General features: G+C 41.2%; 1 protein-coding gene across 3 annotated transcripts in view; it reads left to right on the forward strand.

The window, feature by feature from the left end:
• The window catches only part of MET (MET proto-oncogene, receptor tyrosine kinase), a 106,349-nt gene that overhangs the window by 76,020 nt on the left and 11,740 nt on the right, over positions 1-18,589 (forward strand). For all 3 annotated transcript variants that reach the window (XM_081211416.1, XM_081211414.1, XM_081211415.1), the window contains exons 12-18: positions 3,649-3,795; positions 6,873-7,032; positions 7,804-7,944; positions 13,383-13,613; positions 15,880-15,960; positions 16,778-16,959; positions 18,121-18,230. In XM_081211416.1, coding sequence (XP_081067542.1) covers positions 3,649-3,795; positions 6,873-7,032; positions 7,804-7,944; positions 13,383-13,613; positions 15,880-15,960; positions 16,778-16,959; positions 18,121-18,230 — 1,052 coding nt within the window. The remainder of the gene's footprint in view (positions 1-3,648; positions 3,796-6,872; positions 7,033-7,803; positions 7,945-13,382; positions 13,614-15,879; positions 15,961-16,777; positions 16,960-18,120; positions 18,231-18,589) is intronic.

The raw sequence follows: 18,589 nt of genomic DNA on the forward strand, positions 1-18,589 counted from the left end.
CATCTTTAAACCAAGACTGGGTCAGGTCTAGAACTCTGCTGTCAGTTATAAGGACCCACTGGCTTTTCTTTTTTTAAAAAAAAACACACCACATTTCTTTAAAAAGGTTGCTAAACAGTTTTACATCCCAGGAAGCAGACTTTAGCACTGGGCAGGTCCACTAGTAATTGTGAGCAGGACACAGAGGCAGAAATGAACAACTTCAGACCGTGTTGGGCAATTGGATAAATGAAGCCTGGTAGATTTCACTGACATTTTGACATGTGATAACTAAAACTGATCCTCGTTTGTGTTTGCTTTCTTCCAACTCACGGTGATTCAGTTGGCAACAAAAGTAAACCTGGTTAAGGAGTAATGTCAAGCCTTACCCATGTTTGTGCCTTTGTCAGCAATTTTGTAGTTGCGTGTCGAGGTCCCCAGGTCCACCCCAATAACTCACACATCACACAGAATTTTTTTTTTAAGATTTTTGGCATAATTTTGGCCACAACTTTATTAAAATACAAATTTGTGAGTGGTTGCGTAGGCATTGGTTGCGACTATCTGCCCCCACCATGGGGGACAGACTGACATTCCGCACAATGCGAAAGTCAGAATAGGGGAATACACTTGGGGGTTACGCAGAGCAGGGAACCTGCCCTCACCCCAAATGCAACCAGGAGCTCATTGCTATGGCCCGAGCCCCCTTGACAGAGTGGACAAGCAATAGTTAGCCCCCAATTCCTTTAACGGAATCCCTTGCAGCAGCAGCATTAGAGGGGCAGGCACAGCCAATCCATGCCCCTCAACCAACCAAACCATAAACCAATGCCTAACCGCGAACCTTACAAGTTGTGACGATTTGCTACGCAGTAGGCAAAAACCAAATGGCCCCAGCCAATCAGCCAGATGGACAAAATTCCTACCAGGCCCCCGCTCCAAAGCAGACGACCCCATGACAGGCATAGCAAGGTCAAAGCGAACAACCCTATTCTAGGGAGGGAGGGACGGGCAATCTGATGCACGGGCGAAAAGAGGAAGCCCTAGCCTCGTGCAAGGAGTTTTACTATTTCTGGCTGTCAATCAAAAAATGGCAACATTAACTTCTTCCCAACAACAAGGGAAGCCCCAATCGTATCTGTGGCCAACGATCAATTAGCCCGCCCCCCAACTTTGGAGTGTCCTGGCGGCCCCCACCGCAACACATGCTCTCCATGAAGGAGAACACGCTTTGTAAGCAATTTCAGCACTTAATCCTAAATAACTCCCTACAGACTTCCGAATATAGTTCACTTTGGCCGAATACAGTTCACTTCCAAATATAGTTCACATGTGAACAGTATGTATCCTGCACTAAGCTCTTGCACTAGTGTTAGGTACGTGTTTTAAATATCAGTGGTAAGTTCCCTACTTAAAATGAGAAGTGCATCATAGGGTAAACTATTATTCAGTCTCCTCCCCCACAAATCAAACTCTTAAGTGAGAGGCACTCATAAACTATAGGCCAGCTTTTGAGAACTTGTGTTCCTTCTGTCAAAAGGTCACTGTAGGCCGAATTGGCAGCATTCTGAGCTTTATATACACACAAAAAAACCAGAGACAAGTTTATATGCCTCATAATCACGTTTTGTCATCCAGTAATTAAGCAAGCACAGCATGAAATTAAATGAGCGCTTGGTTCAGTGAACAAACAGTTCTTAGCAAACCAAAATTCTTTTATCTGTTTTCTTAATTAGTGTCAGAAGAATAGAGGAGCCTTTATCACTTGGTTTTTCAGTAAGACTAATCTAATGCGGCACATTTTCCTTTCAGCAAGTGAACATATTCGGACCAAAAGGTTCTTTTTACCTCACTCAAAGAGAACAGGGTACTTTATGCCACCGCCACCACTTGAAGAAGAAAAAAATCCCGCAGCTCTTAGGCAACTTATCTGGACAGTTGTTTTGGTTTTCAGCGAAGAATTGCAAAAGGTCCATGATAGACATCCCCATCTTAAAAGTCTGTCTTTGTGACTTTAGATAAAGTCAGGCTGACGTATGGCTGCACATGGGACCCCAACATTTATCTTCTACCTATGCTTTTAAAAAAATCTGAATTGTTCTGTCCTGTCAACTTATGATTTGGGTTCTGAGCTACTCTGCAGAAAATGAAGCTCTGTGTTCCCCATTCACTCTTACGGGGAATCTAAAAATTGCTATAACTTTTATTGCTTCTGGGATAAGCAGACACAGAATATCTGCTCACATGGGGCTCTTTTTTTGGGGGGGGGTGCCACATGGCATGGCTCCGATTAGTCCTGGGAGGCTGCCGTCTTCCTGTGTAGCTTGGGGAGGGGATTGTCACCTGGTGCCACCTACCTCCGTCCGCACTGGGCCTTCCCTTCTGGGCTGGCCTTGCCTGCAAGGCCACTCAGAGGCAAGGACACGGGGACTGTGCCCTTCCTGCCCCTGGCATATTTAAAGCGGCAGCCAGGTACAGGGTACTCTCTTTACCACAGCAGATGAAGCATGTAAAATTGCAGGTCTGGGGTTTTTGTAGGGGAAGTAAGAGGGGTTTTCTCTCCTCCAAAATCCACAAATATATTTTTAGGCCACCTAAAACTCCACAATCCTTATTAGTTTCACATTTTGAGGCAATGAATGCATATCTAGCCAGTTAGACAAAGAGAAGCATCCGTTGTCTAGGCTAGGGATGGAGAACCACCAGCCCATGGGTCTACTTAGACCTCTCAGACCACATTTGGGCCACAAAACCATTTCAGCCAGGCCACGCCCGCCAGGTATGGGGAAGGTAAAAGCCTGGCTCAGCCAAAAGGGGAGTTATAAAATCAGGCCTTCAGAAGGCCCCTTGCACAGCATCTTAAAGGACAAAAACAGTCACTGGAGACGTAATTGTAGCACCAGTTGACCAACAAGTCAATAACTGTGATTGGGGAACGCGTGTCAACTCAAAAGCACTAAAACCTACAGACAGTATTTCAGGATCCAGGGCATTCCCTTTTCCAGTAAGAAGCCCAAGTATTTGTCTGGATTTATTCTGCAGTTGTAATAAATGGAAAATTACTGAACTCCTTTATAGGATTGTGCCAAAGTGTTGCTATGTATTACCAAATTGAAAGAAAATAAGGCTCTCCCTGTATGTATCTGTGATTTACAATGGAGCTCCTGGCATTTCATCAAAGTTCAGTCTATCCAAGCCATCTCGATGAATTCCTAGGATTGTTTTACAACACCTGAAGCCCATATGCCTGGATCCAAACTACAGCAATAATCATCATAATAATCATAATTTATTATTTATATGCTACCCATCTGGCTGGGGTTCCTATGGCCATTCAGCAACTTGTTGCATTTGTATGCAGTTTAGAGTAGAAGTGGCAGATACTTTTTTGTTTAGCCATTTGAAGACGGTCCCTAAAACCAGACTGTCAGCAAGCAATGATACTTGATTTAATGCATTCTAATTGCCATTCAGAAACTCAGTGTGTTTCTAAGTCTCAGGAAGCAATCAATGCATTTCAATGACCACTCACTGTCATTTGTTTTATTATATCTCCTTAATGAAAATGTTTAGCAAGGGGAAATGAGCCTGGCTTGGTAAAGCTTCCCTATTATCTTCTTTTTCTTTTGTAATTCTGTTTCCAATTCTTTTTATCTGGTTTTTTCCCAGGGTAATAACATTGACTCAGAAGCTGTTAAAGGTGAAGTGTTAAAAGTTGGAAGCAAGAACTGTGAGAATATTACTTTGAAGTTTCAATCTGTTTCCTGTACTGTTCCTAAAGAGCTGCTAAAATCCAACCATGAACTAAACATTGTGGTAAGATACCTACCCTAGCATTGCATACGTTGTGCAGTTTGAAATGTCACTTCTGTACTAATAATATTTGCACAATTGAAGTTCTAATTTGTTCCTTGTGTTTACACATCATGCTTCATCTGAGCTGTTTAAACATTTCATTGGAAGCAGCACTTGCAATTACTTGGTGGAAGAGCAGCCAAAGTTTTCCTTTAACCACACTGCCTTTGGTATGAATTGGGTCCTTCCACGACTCTCCTCCCCTACCTTTTTGTTGTCATTCTTGTTGAGCGATCGGGTGTTCTCATGGTCTGCTCCACTGTTAAGACTTATTGTTATGAAGGCAGGAAAGATCTCCCATTACACTACCCTGTTGCGTTGTCATCTCCAGGTGAATGTGTGAATTGTCTGCTTTCATGGCCCAGTTTTTTTTAAAGAACAAGTTATCTTGATAGTCTAAAACATGGGGTTTATATTTTAATAATTTTTGATATCTGGATTGCTGAATCTGTTCAAACGTGGGCAGTATCCCAGGCTGGCTTTTCAATGTTTTGATTTCCAAGTTGAGCTTGTTCAGCTCGCCAGTTTGAGCCAACATGAGACAACCTTAACTCTGGTCTTAAACTGGCAGTTCCTTTGATAAGGGAGGGGTTGTCAACCTGGTCCTTACTGCCCACTAGTAGGCGTTTCAGGATTCTAGGTGGGTGGTAGGGGTTCTATGGCACAAGCTGAATCCTCCTTCCATCGAGCACTGGTGGGCGGTAAGGAAATTTTACCATCAAGAAAGATGCATTAGTGGGCGGTAGGTATAAAAAGGTTGACTACCCCTGGATTAAGGAATATACTGAGGTTTGGAGGGGTTGCAACACTCCTGCAGAATCCTGATGTTTCCCTCTGAATTGTGTTCAGTCCTCCATTTTCACAAATCTCCCATGGATAGATTTGTTGTTAGAAAGCAGAAAGCCCATTCTGACTATTTATATCTGGAAAAAGCCATGATGGAGGGAATAAAGAATAAACTCCCATTTCTCCTTCCAGTTCTGCTACTCTCATCAACATTGGAGCCATAGTTGTCAACTTTTCCCTTTTGTTGTGCAGAATCCTATTCGGAATAAGGAAATTTCCCTTAAAAAAAGGGAAACGTTGACAGCTATGATTGGAGCCAACACACAGCTGCTCTAAATTTTAAAAAGTTAGGTGATCCAACCATAGACTTGCACATATTTGGCCCCTGAGATTACACATTGGGAGCTAGGGGTTAACAGATGGCTTTGTCTTCTGGTACTATCACCTCTTCTGCACCAAGGAGGAGTTGATGTGATATTTTCAGGAACAGAAAGGATAACATGTATGCAGGTATGATGTCATTGCTCAGGCTCAAGAAAGCCAACTATTAATCGAAGTGTCCTTTGCAAAAGTCAGCATTTAGCTATGTTTTTTGTTGTCTTATAATTTACTATATAGCCCTGGCAAATATTTTTTGAAAATTTCAGAATCCATGCCTTTGTTACATAAATGCTGTAAATTATTTAGTTATCATATCTGAAGGCATTAGATGTTGGCACATTCACAGTGCACATCCAACTGCATTTCTCAGTGTGGGAAATTAATGGGGCCAACCTGCATGAAATAATGCATGCAAGGTGGCAGGAGTTTTTGTTTGTTTACTTTATTATTTTTCTGCTTATTTGCAAATTGCTTATGCACCCAGCATAAAAGGGAGACTTGCAAATCTATCATTCCAAATTGGACTGGATTCCAAAAAAGACAGAAGGATTGCCAAGTGCATTCCAACTCACTGAGATACTGTCATATGACACTAAATACTTTGGATTTCCTGGTTGATTAGTGCTGCTTGTTGCAATCTTCTCACTGAAAGGCAACAACAGAACTGGTAAGGCAGAATCATTAGTGCGATAGAAACTTAAAGGACATTCCTGAAAAGATGCTAGATTTCATGATGAAGCACAAATGGCATTAGCTATTCTTTAACAAAGGGATGCAACCTTGGTAACTGCTTACTTACACAGCCAGAGTAAAATATTAGTACATATAGGGAGGCCAGTACAGTGGTACCTCGGGTTAAGTACTAAATTCGTTCTGGAGGTCCGTTCTTAACCTGAAACTGTTCTTAACCTGAAGCATCACTTTAGCTAATGGGGCCTCCTGCTGCCGCTGCGCCGCTGGAGCACGATTTCTGTTCTCATCCTGAAGCAAAGTTGTTAACCTGAGGTACTATTTCTGGGTTAGCAGAGTCTGTAACCTGAAGCATATGTAACCTGAAGCGTATGTAACCCGAGGTACCACTGTATTATAAAAAGTGTACCTGACAACAACTAGGATTCCTGCTAGCAATAATAGACCAAATTCCCACCACCTTTCCAGATGCCCCCTCCCACTTAACCTCAAGCATAGTCCACTATCAACTGATTTGAGGAGTCCTCTGGAGGAAGGCCGACTGAAGCTCTAGCCAGTGGCATTTTGAGTATAGCCAAAGTTGTCAAAGAGGTATCTAAGCTACTCTCTAGTTTTCCAGTGTTCCAGCTGCCTCACTGCAACTGAATCTCTTGCTGGAAATGGCTGCTAAAGTAAACATTTTTGCATCCTTCACTCGAATGCTGTTCATGTCCCTCACAGCTTGCAGCTCAAGTGGCAGATGCAAAGGTGATACAAGCATCTGCCAATGCTCAGATTTTCTCTGTTGCTGAATCTCCTAAGCTGAAAAAGGCTACCCAAGGAGCCAGATGTTAGTCCCTCACGGGTCAGGGCTTCTTCACTATGTTGCCAAGTCTGTCTTTTTTTATCTGTCTCTCAGTTTCTGGCTGGTGCTGTAGTTAGAAGGAGATTTATTCTATTATTTCTAATAAGGCATCTAATGTGACAATAGGCATTATATAAATTAATAAAATCAATCAATCTCTGGCCTTGAGAATAAAAAAAAAGTTAGGAAATGATGAGAGATAGGACTAGCATGTGTGACTTGCATGGGTATGTTGGCAGTGACGTTCTCTTATCAGTCCCCCAAATGAAATTGAGCTCTGTTATTGATGGGAGTTTTAAAAGCTAACTATGGATTCTTTGCCTTTTTTATCTTTCAGTGGCAGAAAGAGGTTTCATCGATGGTTATTGGGAAAGTATTGATTGTGCCCGAGCAGAGCTTCACAGGAATCATTGCGGGAATCGTGTGCATACCAGTTATTCTCTTATTGTTACTGTTTGGCCTCTTCCTGTGGAGGAAAAAGAGAAAGCAAATCAAAGGTGGTGGTGTTGTTCCTCTTCATATTTGCTATTTCAGTTAGCAGCTAGACAGTTTCCTGCCCCAAGGAAGTTACAGGGGGACAAGAAGCAGGGAAGAAGCAAGGGTGGGTAGCAAGAGGTGAAAGTGAGTGAATCTGGTTATGTCTACTTGGAGTCTAAGTCTTTGCCACAGTTGGGGAGGTTAAAGCAATGGCATTCTGCAGGTGGGTTTTGAAGAAGGATAGGAAGGAAGACAAAGCACTACATAGGTGTTCTGAGAAGAGAATCCAGTCATAAGGGTAGCAAAAGTGTGTTATAACTAATTAGATTTTTTAAAGCTGGCATTCTTCAACATTTACATCAAATATTGATGAGCCTGGAAGTCATACATGGCCCACAACTCTCTTCTAAGCCAAGGGTTGTTATAGATACACGTGGTTTGTTCAGAGTACTTGATGATGGCTTATGTGGCTGCATGCATAGTTGTCATCAAAACTTTTTAACCAGTATGGATGCCCTCCTGCTGCAAAGTATTCTCTTCTCCAGCACAGCAGTAGGAAACAGAATATCCTGTTGTCCCCTGATAAAATATGCAGAGTGGGCAGTTGTCTGTATATGTCTGGCACCAACTGTCAAAATATATTTCTCTTTTGCTATATGGAGGAATAGAGATACTCTACAGAACATCAGCTGCTCCACACAATCTAGCAGTGAAATAACTGAAACTTCTAGGATAATGCAAGTTTGTTCAGAACTTGGTGCTGACATTCTCTTGTGTTCCCACATGTTAAGAATTAGGTGGAGAGATTGTTCGCTATGACGGACGAGTGCACACTCCTCATTTGGACAGGCTTGTGAGTGCAAGGAGTGTAAGCCCTACGGCCGAAATGGTCTCAAGTGAATCCGTAGACTACAGATCGACTTTTCTGGAAGGTACTGTTTTTCTGATTAGTAAATATAGAAAAGATGCCATATTTTAAACAGCCCACTTTGTAACCCATCAAATGACTCCTACAATAGGTTGTATTTCTTCTGAACATTTGCTTTAACCCAGTTGTAATATCCACTTACCTAGCAGTTTCCCATCACCACGTGGACTGACCCCATTCCCAGTACGTTTTTGGTGGCTGCTGGCACGGGTATCAAAACTCTATACAGTGGTACCTCGGGTTAAGTACTTAATTCGTTCAGGAGGTCCGTAGTTAACCTGAAACTGTTCTTAACCTGAAGCACCACTTTAGCTAATGGGGCCTCCCGCTGCCCTTTGCCGCCGGAGCACGATTTCTGTTCTTATCCTGAAGCAAAGTTCTTAACCTGAAGCACTATTTCTAGGTTAGCGGAGTGTGTCACCTGAAGCGTATGTAACCTGAAGCGTATGTAACCCGAGGTACCACTGTATGTCTAATTCACCTGTTTAATAAAAAATAAAAATCTGTGCCTTACATAAAATGGCAGCAGTCTCTGCTGTAAGTCATTCTGAGCATTACAGTGATGGTGGGAGGGAAGTATGGAAAAGATTTGCCTTGAAGATGATCAGAGGCACCCCTATAATGAACGTAACATGTGGTCTTGCTCTGTTTTTCCTTCCTTGTCTTTCCTTACATATCTTCCAATTCCCTCTGCTCTTCTTTAACTGATCATCTGCTGCCATCCTGGTATAACTTCCATCTTTTTTGCTGTCTCTGTGCTTTTAGCTATCCTGTTAAGAGTCTCGCCTTCTCATCCATTAGGCTGCCTTGCCTCCCTCTCCATTTCAGGTCTATCCTTCCTGTCTTCCTTCAGTTAAGCCTTTCCTGACCTATCCTAGCCTAATTTTTCCTTCCTTTCTCTTTGGTGTATTTCATTGTGTATCCAGTGCATGCCTTTCGACTCTTGTAGGCCAGTAGAATCTTCAACTCCTAAGGAAGTTTGTAAGGGCCACTTCCAAACTTCATACAGCCATTGTCCCTCCCACACAGCAGTCTTTAGGAGTACATGGGGCTGCTGGTAGGCTTCTGACACTTCCACTGGTGCTTGCAGAAGGGTTGTATATATATACAGTGGTGGCAATTTGTGGAATCATGATGGCCTTCTTTTTAAGCTGCTGTGATCACACAAATTGCAGCAGCTACATGTCAGCCTTCTGGTTCATACAGTTGGCAGTGCTATGAAATATCTGCAGCCCTGCCCACTCCCAGAAGGTAATTCATGAGGCTGCTGGCTGCATGAACTGGTTCTGAAGGCAGTACAAGGGAGCTCCTAGGTTTATATATCCTTAGGGCTTCTTCATAAACATAAACAAAAGAAATAATTCCTGTGTGTAGCAATAAATATGCACATAGTAGCGTGTATATAAAAACATGGGTTTATATTGCAATTCACATCTTGAAGCCACTGGGTTCTGTTGCACTATGTAATGTGTAAAGTTTGTTGTGTTTAATTTAGCAACATACAATAAAACAGACAAAATAAAAACATATCATATGAATCAATAAAATCATAAACCGGTAAGTCCGATTCAAAAATCCATAAAATCTAGCCATAAAATCCAATGCAGGCAGACACAAATTAAAAACAAACAAACAAACAAGGGTAACATCAAAGATCACTAGAGCAACAGCAAACTATAGGCACTTCCAGACAACCTGTTTATTGACCATCCATCCTGGTTTGCATTGAAACAGCTACTCAGAATTCACTTGCCTCAGCTATAGCTATTCTTCAGACTGGCTGGGATCACTAGCAGAGCAACAGATTCCTGCAGCTGTCCTGCTTCAGCTCCTTCCTCATTTGGCCAGTACCTGGCTGAGGGACCTCCTTGCTGGAACACCTGATGCTTTGATCACAGGTGGGGTCTGGTGCAAGGCAGGGGTCAGGCTGTGCTACTGCATTGTTTGCAGGGACGCAGGTGGCGCTGTGGTCTAAACCCTGAGCCTCTTGGGCTTGCTGATCAGAAGGTTGGTGGTTCAAATCCCCATGACAGAGTGAGTTCCCATTGCTCTGTCCCAGCTCATGCCAACCTAGCGGTTCGAAAGCACGCCAGTGCAAGTAGATAAATAGGTATCGCTGCAGTGGGAAGGTAAATGATGTTTCCATGCACTCTGGCTTCTGTCACGGTGTTCCGTTATACTCCGTGCTTTTTTCGGGGGGCACAGGGGTACACATACCCCTAAACATTTTGTGAATCTTTGTCCATTTACTGTATTTTTTTCTCCTGGTTTGAACTATAAAATGGTGATTTTCTTGAGTCAAAATAAGAGTACCTCTAAACATTTTTTTTTTAGAAAAAAAGCACTGGTTATGCTGGCCACATGACCCAGAAAGCTGTCTGTGGACAAATGCCAGCTCCCTTGGCCTGAAAGCGAGATGAGCACCGCAACCCCATAGTCGCCTTTGACTGGACTTAACTGTCCAGGAGTCCTTTACCTTTATCTTATGTTTGCTGCATTGTTTTGGGCCATCAGAAAATAAATTGTGCTGAAGTGAGGAGAATCTATCTGAGAGCATTATGACAGTAAACTAGCTATAATGCTTAAATAAAATTATTTGTCCAGGTTTCTTAATTGGCAAAGCTATTACTTTTCATGTCCTCAAGGTACCACTCTTGTTCAGGTACTATAATTGTTTGAAATCTTAACTGAAGTCCAGTCACAATTAAAGCAGTTAACATATTTTTTTTAAAATAGGCGGAGAACCCTAGATCAAATAGCATCTAGTCTGCGGGCGAGCGGTCTGAGTTTAATTAGATCTCAGGAATCCTGGCTTCAGATATAGTAATCAGCTTAAGTTAGCCTTTCTGTGTTGTAAGAAACATTGCTGGTGAGGCGATGTGATTAAATATTGGCCCGGGTTCCAGGTTGAATATTTGGCATGGCTCAGAATGTATCTAAACATCACATTTGTGCTCCATTTGCGGAGCACCAAGCATGTAGGTCAGTTCAGAGCATAAATACAAAACCCTCCATTTATGCTGGTTACCCATTATCTGATGTAATCATTTGACAGCCCATGAATTGCTAGCGAGGTGGAAGAGTGCCATTTCTGTGCACTCTTCTAACAATTACTTGTTCTTCTATATGCTCCACAATGTAGTAAAACTATGTTGCAGCACGTGTTCTCTCTGTGTGTATCATGACTTTACCATCACGACCACAGTTATAAAAAATAATAAATGCTTCTGTCTCTTAGTGATCTTTCCCAGTGAAAAAATAATTTCATACATTGTCCCTAAATGGGACATATTTGTAACATTGTTCCTTAACTCCCCCCTCCAAATTCATCAATCACAACTAATACAAATATTTATAACAGTTGAGGAGTGAAATTAGAAATATGATAGCAATATTAGAATCAGATTGGTACTGAAAGGCTTCTAATTTTATTTACCATATTACTTTAGACTATTTGTAGCTGAAAAGAGCCTTGTAAATTTGACAGTCATGTTTCTAGACATCTGCAATATAAATATAATGGGTATTTCATCTGAATATGACCATAACAATTATTACATTATAGCTGCTTCCAGACAGGTGGCTCCTAGTGCTAATAAATCATTGCTCTTCTGTTCTTAAGCAGAATTGCAGTTTTCTGTGTGTTCATCCTGCTATGTCCCATCCATACTTAGTAGATGTGGCATAGCATGCCCTCCAACACCAGAAATTACTTCTCTGTGGAGGATATGAATTGCAGGGTCTCCCTTAGAAACCAGACTTGACAGGAAGTTGCCACCAGTTTTTGGTTTTTTTGTTTGTTTTAGTATGCCATACTGTGCTCACTTGTGGGTTTAAGCCAGACTGACTACGGCTAGAAAACAATATAAAAATCAGAACAGTCTGTAAAGATCAATATCATATCAGTCACTGCTTTGAAGTGAGATATTTTATTTTAATATATTTAAAAAGTTATGGTCAAAGGTTAACATCTGCAATACTTAATTTTGTTGCAGTGTAAAACTGCAGGAAATGAATCACTCAAGCTATTTTCCTAGTTGAATATTTACCATTAGATAAATATAGTCACAGGCACTTAGGAAGTATTCATCAGATTTTCAATTGCCCAGCAAATGATAATCTAACAATAACCTATGGACTTTGCTATATCCTCCTTTTTCACAAATGTGTCATTTCCCAATCCTATGCTCCCCCATGGATAATACAAGTACAGATAACTGTGGCTGTAATTTCTAGTTTGGGTCAAAGTAGAATTCTGCAAAATTCAAGTGGGGCCTTGACTTTTGCTTTCTTCAGTCTAAAAAATTAGATTTCAATATGACAACATTGGTGAGACATGGCAAAATGGCATAGCTTTATATAAAACCTCTGAATTAAATATAAAACCTCTGAATTAAAAAAGCCAGACAAATGATATAATGGTCCATTTTGGCAGAGAGAGATATTGCTTTACTGCAAGTCACATCCTTTGACCCAAAAGCCTCCAGATAATCTTTTCTTTATTATTGGCTTCAGCATTAAAGGCCTAAGGCTTAGAATTCAGAACAGATTCTGGAGCTCAGGCCTGAATCAAATTACATAGCACTGCCTAGATCGGTGGTGGGGAACTAGATCTGGCCAGCTGTATGATTATGACACCATAATGATGTTGAATGATTGACACTAGTCAAAATTCAAAGGAGGTTGCTGTAACGGCTGTTCATCAAAAAGAAGTTACAGCAGCCTCTTTTGATGATGCAATTCCAGTGCCAGTGAGCTTGGCCAAAATGGCCTGGTGAGCCATATGGGGGAGACCAAGTGTGCCTAAATAGAGATTCCACAGCTGGAAATTCCACAGCCCTGGCCTAGATTCTGGAACCATACCCTACAAATCCGTTTGGGTTTTTTTCCCCATGTCAGAGCACAGCGGCCATTTTGGACACCCCAATCTCACGCCCACCCCCAAGTGCTTTTTTCAGGACCACAATATTGCGCACTGTCCCAAAACGCCCATTTTTGGGTGCTGCGCTCTCACCTGGAAAAAGCATGTCTTGGACTTTGCAATCTTGCACGGGTCACATGACTAGTGCAGGGGAAGACACATGATCTGGTTTGGGGACTCATCATGTTGGAGGGTCTGTGAAACTCCATCCTTAAAAGGGTACATTTCATTCCCCTCCCTTTTAAGCTATAGGAATGACGTTAAGATCTTGTTATTTTCTGATGTTATGGCATGATGTAATATTTTTATCTTCTAGCTTTCAAACTGAATTCTTTTAGCATGATCTTATTATAGGATACTGCTTTTTAATAACTTTAGAATCATTGTTTTGATGTGCGTTGGTGATTTTGTGTTTCAATCTACTAGCAGAGAAAAGCAGGGAGGAAACGTTCAAATAAATGAAATCCAGCCCTTTATGATAGAACTCATTGCTGATATATCTACTTCTATTTTTCTTATAGATCAGTTTCCAACTTTATCTCAGAATGGATCATGCAGACCATCCCATTATCCTCACACGGACCTATCTCCCATCCTGTCTACTGGAGACTCTGATTTAGCCAGTCCATTGTTGCAGACTAATGTCCACATTGACATAAGCGCCTTAAATCCAGATTTGGTCAAAGAAGTTGAGCATGTGGTTATTGGTGCTGATAGCCTGATAGTACATTTCAGTGAAGTAATAGGAAGAGGTAGGTGTTGAGTCTGTCATCTCAAGCCACACATCTCCACAGTCGTGCATCAAGCATCAAAACGTTTAATTGGTGCTCAGAATTACTCTTGCGAATAGTTGTTTTAACCAGCTGGCAGAACGCCATTACAGTACATTCCAATTGTACCACTAAGGGAAAGTAGTTCCACAGTAAGAGGGTCATAGCAGAGAAAACCCTCCCTTCTCAAGTCCCAATGTCTGGCAGGCATGGTAAGGCCTCCAGTGATCTCAGGTCTGGATTTTACAGAAAGAGGTGCTCTCTCAGATAGTCGCATGTCAACCACCAACTCGTGCAGGCTGTTTAGGCCTATTTTTTCTTTGTCTGGTGCATCTGATTATCCTGTCTCTAATAGTTTCATCTTTTTCCCCACCCCCCACAATGTCTACGTCTATTTTAATGAATTTATTGAATCCCCATTTAAAGTCCATTGTACAGCAATATAGCTTGTGGCAGTGGTTTCATGATGCATTATGCAAAGTATTTTTTCTCTCTCTACCTGGAATCTGCTGCCATTTAAAGTCTTGAGTATATATCATCATTGTCCTTAAAGGTAATGGGAAAATAAGAGTCAGCGCTGACTTCGTGCAAACCTTTATCTATGGGTGTAAGAAATAACAGAAGTCTGGACTTCCTGTTTGGCACCAAACCCAGCAGGTTGTCCTCTTAGGCGCTCCTGGGTTCCAGACAGAGATTAATGGGGAATAAGGGGCATGCCTCCCCTTACTTTTCAAGGGTATTGAAAGGGCACGACCTGTGGTCATCAGTTAGTGCCTTTTCTTTGCAAGTGGTGGTGGAAATCCCCGTCTCACAGATGAAAAGGCGAAGGCACTGGGCACAATGGCTCTGTCCAAGGACAGCCCCAGTAAGCTACTGTGGTGAGCTGAGGAATACCTTTGAATTTGGACATAATTGGCAAGTGAAGAGGCACCCCCCTGAAAAGATCCTGATTTATGCTGCAGGAGAAAATCATTTGTTTGGAAAGAATGAAAGATGCTAATTTCTACTTTGCTTGAACAGTGGAAGGGATGGAGCGGAAGGGAGGCAATATTTTGAGTCTTTTTCTTTCTTTCTCGGGATCTGCATTATCTACCTTCCCCAAAAGTACTGGAAGGTAAAGTTTTTGGGAAGAGTGGACTTTAAAGACACCTCTTTGTGATGTCTTTATTTTATAACTAAGGACTTTGCCTGAAAGAAGACGGAGAGTAACAATCTTGAGGGACTTTTGAGAGATTTTGACCACCTCTTGGAACTTCGTATTGTGATATAAATATAGTAAATAGTAAAAGATTGGTAACAACTGGATTGACTGTCTGTTAAGCACTAGGAAGAGAATAAACTGTGGAGTCGGATGTAATGGAATTGAGGATCGGCAGGATGGACTGCAGAAAGATTTATTAGTTTAGGTGGGAGGATGGAGAGGAGATATGGATTTTGTTGATTGTTAATTACATCAGTCCACCCCCCTTGAAGGTTAAAGTTGGAAATGAGAACAGTGAAAGGGACAGGAAGGACCACAACGTGTACCACCTTGACTGCTTCTGAGACTTTCAGACAGAGAAGAAGAGAGATGGATTATGTTTATTTATAAATGATTTATTAATGAATTGGTAGTATGTAAAATTAAACTTGGCGAAATGTGAAGGGTGGGTGACACTGAGAGATTAGCAGTGTTAGAGGGAGGCAATGTGTATTACATATTTATACAAAAAAAAAACATTCTAGGGGTTTCATTTTCACCCTCTGCATGCAACACCAGTGAGGCTGTTTTTTATTACTGGGGCCAGACATCAGGCAGCAATGTTCAAGGCCACGTTAGGGAGGAATGTGTGTATGTTGTCTGGGAGGAAGCAAGATCTCTTTTTCAAAGTGTTACTCAAGAGGTAACAGAAGGAAATGTTCCAGAATAGATGAATGACCATGACGGGTAGATAAAAGAGGATTTGCCCTACTGGACTATTTTGTTATAAAAACGTATAAAAGCCATAGCAGAAATTGGTAACTGAACAGGTGATGTGTAGGGAGAAGGGATGAATGTATATTGAAATGATAGTCGGAAAAGTTATTTTATTGGGAGCAGCAAAGAAGGGAGGAAAATAGAGGGGACAGTGGGGGTGGGTGGGAAGTCAGCTTTTGAATTTGTTTTGATTTTGTATTAATTTGGTAACAGTTTGTTCAAAATTATGGAAAATCAATAAAAACAATTGGCAAAAAAAGTAACAGAAGGCTAACCTTATTCTCAATGCAGGGCATTTTGGATGTGTCTACCATGGAACTTTGTTGGATACCGATGGCAGGAAAATCCACTGCGCTGTGAAATCCTTGAATAGTGAGTCATAGTTTTTCATAGCGAACCACAATGAATTTCAGAGTCAACAGAATCAGCTGCCTTATCAAAGTGCACTTTCACACCCTAGCAATATTAGTTGTATACGGGCTATTTTCGGACGGTGTCTTGCATATAAAGTTCCCCGAACAATTGATTTGTCTCACCATGTCCTTGTGGAGGAAAATTCACATCCTTACCCCCCCCCACCCCCGGATAAATAGAAGATTAAAGGAAAGAAAGAAAACATGCTGGTATCATTTTACACACTGCTGGGCTGCTTTGTATTCATTTTTTATGAGTGAGACAGTTGGAAACTGCAGGAGCAAATTGGCACACACTAGTAAATGGCCTTCTTCTGGCTCCGCACTTGGGACATTTCTATTTATTATTTCTAGTCTATGAAAAAGGAAGGGAGGTGCAATAAAAACAAGGAAAGAATTCTGGAACTACAAATGTATGCTGTGAATGTGTTAAAGTATATTCTGGCCATGATAAACATTCATTCAGCTATGCAGATGACAATTCAAGTTCAGTTGGCTATAGGTATGGAGTTCTGCCTAATTCTGCAAACACTTAGTAATGTTTCTTATCTGATTAGACACGCTGGATATAATATTTAGAGGAGGGACTATTGACCTAATATTGAGAGAGAAATCAGATATTATTTAATAAATGTGTATTTAAAAGAGTTTTGTTTCGTTCTGAATGCGGGGAGGGGGGATGAGGTAAAGGGTAATATTTGACACAATTTCAGTTGGGTTAAAATGTGCTAGAAATTATCTGTACTATGGTTTGGTTTTGCTACTGCATTTCTCAGGGATTACAGATTTGGACGAAGTATCCCAGTTCCTAAAAGAAGGAATCATAATGAAAGATTTCACTCATCCCAATGTCCTATCACTGCTTGGAATTTGCTTGCCCAGTGAAGGGTCTCCTTTGGTTGTGCTTCCTTACATGAAACATGGGGATCTTCGGAACTTCATTAGGAATGAGTCTCATGTAAGTACAATCCAGGATGTGTTTCAGTGATATTGTAAAGTTGGCCGTTATACATGACTGCAGCTCTGCTCAACCTAAACACATTAACTGATTTGTTCAACCTTCACTTTTAATCGTGGTTAATACAGTCTGGGTTTTTAGCATATCTTTCTGCCATGGAATAATAATCCAAAAGAATGGTTTAAAGCCATGATGTTTTCCAAACAATAAATAATTTCCTTCCTAAAATATGCCACAAAACTGTCATCAAACAGCTTTAAAAATGCCATCTGTGCATATAGCCATTCTTATAAATTAAAAGTAGGACTGCCAGTCAACCAAGAAAGGCAACAACCCTGTAATAGCATGATATTATATAAATGTAATTATTACCTTTCACTCCTAAGCATTCACTGGTACAAAATGAGTTCCCAAGATCTGTCATCTCACTAACTTTTATTATATGATTCTACCTTACAAATATTTTTGTAGACTGGGAATATGTAGCAGTACTATTCCCCCTTACCTGGGAATAAGCCCCATTGAATTGCATTGAACTTTCCTATGAGTAGATTAGGATTGCATTATTTTTTTAATGTGTTGCCATTAAAACCAGATGCTATGTTTCCTCCACTATGCAAAGTTTCATTTTCAAAAAGCTGGTGGTAAGACATAGGGCAGTAGTTACCAACCTTTCAGGGTCCCTCCCTGTGAAAAAACCCAAACCCATCCACACAGACCCACAGAGGCAACATTCCCTACCTCTCAAAAAACCAAATTCAGCCATACATCTTTCTCCCAACACACAAACTCAGCAAGGCAAGCAACAATCCTCCACACCCAAAAAACAAATGCAGACAGGCAATATCTCTTCCCTCAGTCCTCAAACAATAAAACTCACCTAGGCAACATCCCTTGAAAACCAGCCCCACCCATGTAATTTAAAAACAAACAAACCCCCCAAAATCAGGAGGGACCAGAGATCTTGGTAGCATGTCAAAGGAGGTGTTTGTGGCTGGCTGATCATAAGCATCATGTTAATGACCCCAGACATAAACCTAATGACATGCTTCATCAATTGTATTTTGAAACTGACTTCTGTACTATAGTTTGTTGTTATCAATTATTAAATGTCCTGGTGTATTATGTTATCTAATGAAAATTGCTGCCCATGTTTTATAGAACCCAACAGTAAAGGATTTGATTGGATTTGGCCTACAAGTGGCAAAGGGAATGAAATACCTCGCAAGCAAAAAGTTTGTCCATAGAGATTTAGCAGCAAGAAATTGTATGTAAGTACAGCAATCTGATTCCACAGTCTGGTGGTGTTTGGCTAAAGTAATGCTTGAAGAAGGAACGTTTCACATTGCACAACTTTATTTGTTGCTCTCGTGTCATGCCATTCCAGTGTAGAGCTCAGAAACTCTCTTCCACTGATGTAATTGCCATGCTGAGAACTGCTGAGCTTTACACAGAAAGCTATACAGTGGTGCTTCAGGTTACAGACGCTTCAGGTTACAGACTCCCCTAACCCAGAACTAGTACCTCGGGTTAAGAACTTTGCTTCAGGATGAGAACCAAAATTAACCTGAGGCCCCATTAGCTAAAGTGCTACCTCAGGTTAAGAACAGTTTCAGGTTAAGAATGGACC

This window comes from Podarcis bocagei (genome assembly GCF_964188305.1).
Source record: "Podarcis bocagei genome assembly, chromosome: 10".
In the NCBI taxonomy this organism is placed as follows: domain Eukaryota; kingdom Metazoa; phylum Chordata; class Lepidosauria; order Squamata; family Lacertidae; genus Podarcis; species Podarcis bocagei.